The sequence below is a fragment of the Culex pipiens genome, chromosome 3 (genome assembly GCF_016801865.2).
Source record: "Culex pipiens pallens isolate TS chromosome 3, TS_CPP_V2, whole genome shotgun sequence".
NCBI classification, from domain to species: Eukaryota; Metazoa; Arthropoda; class Insecta; order Diptera; family Culicidae; genus Culex; species Culex pipiens.
In genome coordinates this window covers 44,182,610-44,186,636 of record NC_068939.1, presented here as the reverse complement: position 1 = coordinate 44,186,636, position 4,027 = coordinate 44,182,610, and the positions used below count along the sequence as shown (strand labels likewise).

At 43.2% G+C, this 4,027-nt stretch overlaps 1 protein-coding gene across 1 annotated transcript; it reads left to right on the top strand.

Annotated features, from left to right (window-relative positions):
- Positions 1-839: 839 nt before the first annotated feature.
- On the top strand, positions 840-1,445 carry LOC128093442 (uncharacterized; the record flags this gene model as incomplete). Its single annotated transcript, XM_052710204.1, has 1 exon — positions 840-1,445. A coding segment is annotated over one exon (606 nt), but the record flags the coding sequence as incomplete, so codon positions are not given.
- Between the last annotated feature and the right edge of the window lie 2,582 nt (positions 1,446-4,027).

Sequence of the window (4,027 nt, the reverse complement as noted above, 5' to 3'; positions counted from 1 at the left end):
TAGAATTTTTAGAATTTTTAGAATTTTTAAATTTTTTAGAATTTTTAGAATTTTTAGAAATTTTAGAATTTTTAGAATTTTTAGAATTTTTAGAATTTTTAGAATTTTTAGAATTTTTAGAATTTTTAGAATTTTTAGAATTTTTAGAATTTTTAGAATTTTTAGAATTTTTAGAATTTTTAGAATTTTTAGAATTTTTAGAATTTTTAGAATTTTTAGAATTTTTAGAATTTTTAGAATTTTTAGAATTTTTAGAATTTTTAGAATTTTTAGAATTTTTAGAATTTTTAGAATTTTTAGAATTTTTAGAATTTTTAGAATTTTTAAGAATTTTTAGAAATTTTGTATTTTTGTATTTTTGTATTTTTGTATTTTTGTATTTTTGTGTAGTTTGTTTGTGTTTTTGGATTGTGTTGTGTGGGTGGTGGTTGTTTGGTGGTTGGTTGGTTGGATGTGTGGGAGGTTGGTGGTTGGGATTGTTGGGGGTGTGGGGTGGTGGGTTGTGGTTTGGTTGTTTGGTGTGGGGGGGTGTGGGTTGGTGGGGTGGGTTGGGGGTGGGTGGGTTGTGTTTGGGGGGTGGGTGTGGGGTTGTGGGGGGGTGGGTGGTGTTGGTGGGGTGGTTGTGGTGGGGGGGTGGTGGGTGGTGGGGGGTGTGGGGTGGTTTGGGGGGTGGGTGGGGGTTGTGGTGGGGGGGTTGGGTGGGGTGGGTTGGGTGGGGGGTTGGGGGGTGTGGGTTGTGGGGTTGGGGTGTGGGGGGGTGGCGGGGGGGTGTGGGGGGGGGTGGGGGGGGGGTGGGGGGTGTGTGGGGGGCGTGGGGTGGGTGGGGGGGGGGGGTGGGGGGGGTGGGGGTGGTGGGGGGGTGGGGGTGGGGTGGTGGGGGGGGTGGGGGGGGTGGGGCGGGGGGGGGGCGGGGGGGGGGGGTGTGGGGGGTGGGGGGGGGGGGGTGGGTGGGGGGGGTGGGGGGGGTGGTGGGGGGGGGGGGGGGGTGGGGGGGGGGGGGTGGGGGGGGGGGGTGGGGGGGGTGGGGGGGGGGGGTGGGGGGGGGTGGTGGGGGTGGGGGGGGGGGGTGGGGGGGGGGGGTGGGGGGGGGGGGGGGGGGGGGGGGGGGGGGGGGGGGGGGGGGGGGGGGGGGTGGGGGTGGGGGGGTTGGTGTGGGGGGGGGGGGGGGGGGGGGGGGGGGGGGGGGGGGGGGGTGGGTGGGGGGGTGGGGTGGGGGGGGGGGGGTGGGGGGGGGGGGGGGGGGGGGGGGGGGGGGGGGGGGGGGGGGGGGGGTGGGGGGGGGGGGGGGGGGTGGGGGGGGTGGGGGGTGGGGGGGGGGGGGGGGGGGGGGGGTGGGGGGGGGGGGGGTGGGGGGGGTGGGGGGTGGGGGGGGGGGGGGTGGGGGGGTCGGTGGGGTGGGGGGGGGGGCGGTGGCGGGGGGGGGTGGGTGGGTGGCGGGTGGGGGGTGGGGGGGGGGGGGGTGGGGGGGGGTGGGGGTGGGGGGGGTGGGGGGGTGGGGGGGGGGGGGTGGGGGGGTGGGGGGGGGTGTGGTGGGGGTGGGGGGGGGGTGGGGGGGTGGGGGGTGGGGGGGGTGGGGGGGTGTGGGGTGGGTGGGGGTGGGGGGGGTGGGGGGTTGGGGGTGTTGTGGTGGTGTTTGTGGTGTTGTGTGTTTGGTTTTGGTGTTTTGTTTGTTTGTTTTTGTATTTTTGGATGTTTGTATTTTTGTATTTTTGTATTTTTGTATTTTTGTATTTTTGTATTTTTGTATTTTTGTATTTTTGTATTTTTGTATTTTTGTATTTTTGTATTTTTGTATTTTTGTATTTTTGTATTTTTGTATTTTTGTATTTTTGTATTTTTGTATTTTTGTATTTTTGTATTTTGTATTTTTGTATTTTTGTATTTTTGTTTTTTGTATTTTTGTATTTTTGTATTTTTGTATTTTTGTATTTTTGTATTTTGTATTTTTGTATTTTTTGATTTTTGTATTTTTTTATTTTTGTATTTTTGTATTTTTGTATTTTTGTATTTTTGTATTTTTGTATTTTTGTATTTTTGTATTTTTGTATTTTTGTATTTTGTATTTTTGTATTTTTGTATTTTTGTATTTTTGTATTTTTGTATTTTTGTATTTTTGTATTTTTGTATTTTTGTATTTTTGTATTTTTGTATTTTTGTATTTTTGTATTTTTGTATTTTTGTATTTTTGTATTTTTGTATTTTTGTATTTTTGTATTTTTGTATTTTTGTATTTTTGTATTTTTGTTGTATTTTTGTATTTTTGTATTTTTGTATTTTTGTATTTTTGTATTTTTGTATTTTTGTATTTTTGTATTTTTGTATTTTTGTATTTTTGTATTTGTGTATTTTTGTATTTTTGTATTTTTGTATTTTTGTATTTTTGTATTTTTGTATTTTTGTATTTTGGTATTTTTGTATTTTTGTATTTTTGTATTTTTGTATTTTTGTATTTTTGTATTTTTGTATTTTTGTATTTTTGTATTTTTGTATTTTTGTATTTTTGTATTTTTGTATTTTTGTATTTTTGTATTTTTGTATTTTTGTATTTTTGTATTTTTGTATTTTTGTATGTTTGTAGTTTTGTATTTTTGTATTTTTGTATTTTTGTATTTTTGTATTTTTGTATTTTGGTATGTTTGTATTTTTGTATTTTTGTATTTTTGTATTGTTGTATTTTTGTATTTTTGTATTTTTGTATTTTTGTATTTTTGTATTTTTGTATTTTTGTATTTTTGTATTTTTGTATTTTTGTATTTTTGTATTTTTGTATTTTTGTATTTTTGTATTTTTGTATTTTGGTATTTTTGTATTTTTGTATTTTTGTATTTTTGTATTTTTGTATTTTTGTATTTTTGTATTTTTGTATTTTTGTATTTTTGTATTTTTGTATTTTTGTATTTTTGTATTTTTGTATTTTTGTATTTTTGTATTTTTGTATTTTTGTATTTTTGTATTTTTGTATTTTTGTATTTTTGTATTTTTGTATTTTTGTATTTTTGTATTTTTGTATTTTTGTATTTTTGTATTTTTGTATTTTTGTATTTTGTATTTTGTATTTTTGTATTTTTGTATTTTTGTATTTTTGTATTTTTGTATTTTTGTATTTTTGTATTTTTGTATTTTGTATTTTGTATTTTTGTATTTTTGTATTTTTGTATTTTTGTATTTTTGTATTTTTGTATTTTGTGTATTTTTGTATTTTTGTATTTTTGTATTTTTGAGTTTTGTAGGTTGTTGGTATTTTTGTATTTTGGTATTTTTGTATTTGTATTGTTGTATTGTGTGGATTGTTGTATTTGTTGTATTTTGTATTGTGGATTGTTGTATTTTTGTAGTTGGTGTTGTGTTGTTGGTTGTGGTGTTGTGGTATTGTTGTAGTGTGTGTATTTTTGTGTTTGGGTGTTGTGGATTTGTGGTATGTGTTGGTGGATTTTTGTATGTTGGTTTGTGTGGTATGTGGTGATTTTGTTTGTATGTGTGGTTGGTGTATGGGTGTGTGGTGGGTTTGTGTGTTGGTGTGGGTGGAGGGGTGTGGTGTGGGTGTGTGGTAGTGGGGGGTGGTGGGGTGTGGGTGTATTGTGGGTATGGGTTGGTTTTTGGAGGTTTGGTTGTGTGTGTTGGTTTGGGGTTGTGGGTGTGGTGGGGGTTGGGGTGGTGTGTGGTTGTGGTTGGGGGTGTGGGGGTGGGGGGTTGGTGGGTGTGGGTTGTGGGGGTTGGTGGGTGTGGGTGGGGGTTGGGGGTTGGGTGGTGGGGGGTGGGGGTGGGGGTGTGGGGTGGGTGGGGGGTGGGGTGTGGGGGGTGTGGGGTGTGGTGTGGGGGGTGGGGGGTTGGTGGGTGGGGGGTTGGGGGGTGGGGGGTGGGGGTTGTGGGTGTGGGGGGGTGGGGGTGGGGGTGGGGTTTGGGTGGGGGGTTGGGTGGGTGGTGGGGGTGGGGGGTTGTGGTGGTTGGGGTGGTGGGGGTGTGGTGGGTGGGGGTGGGGGTGTGGGGGGGTTGGTGGGGTGTGGGGGTGGGGTGTGGGGGGTGGGTG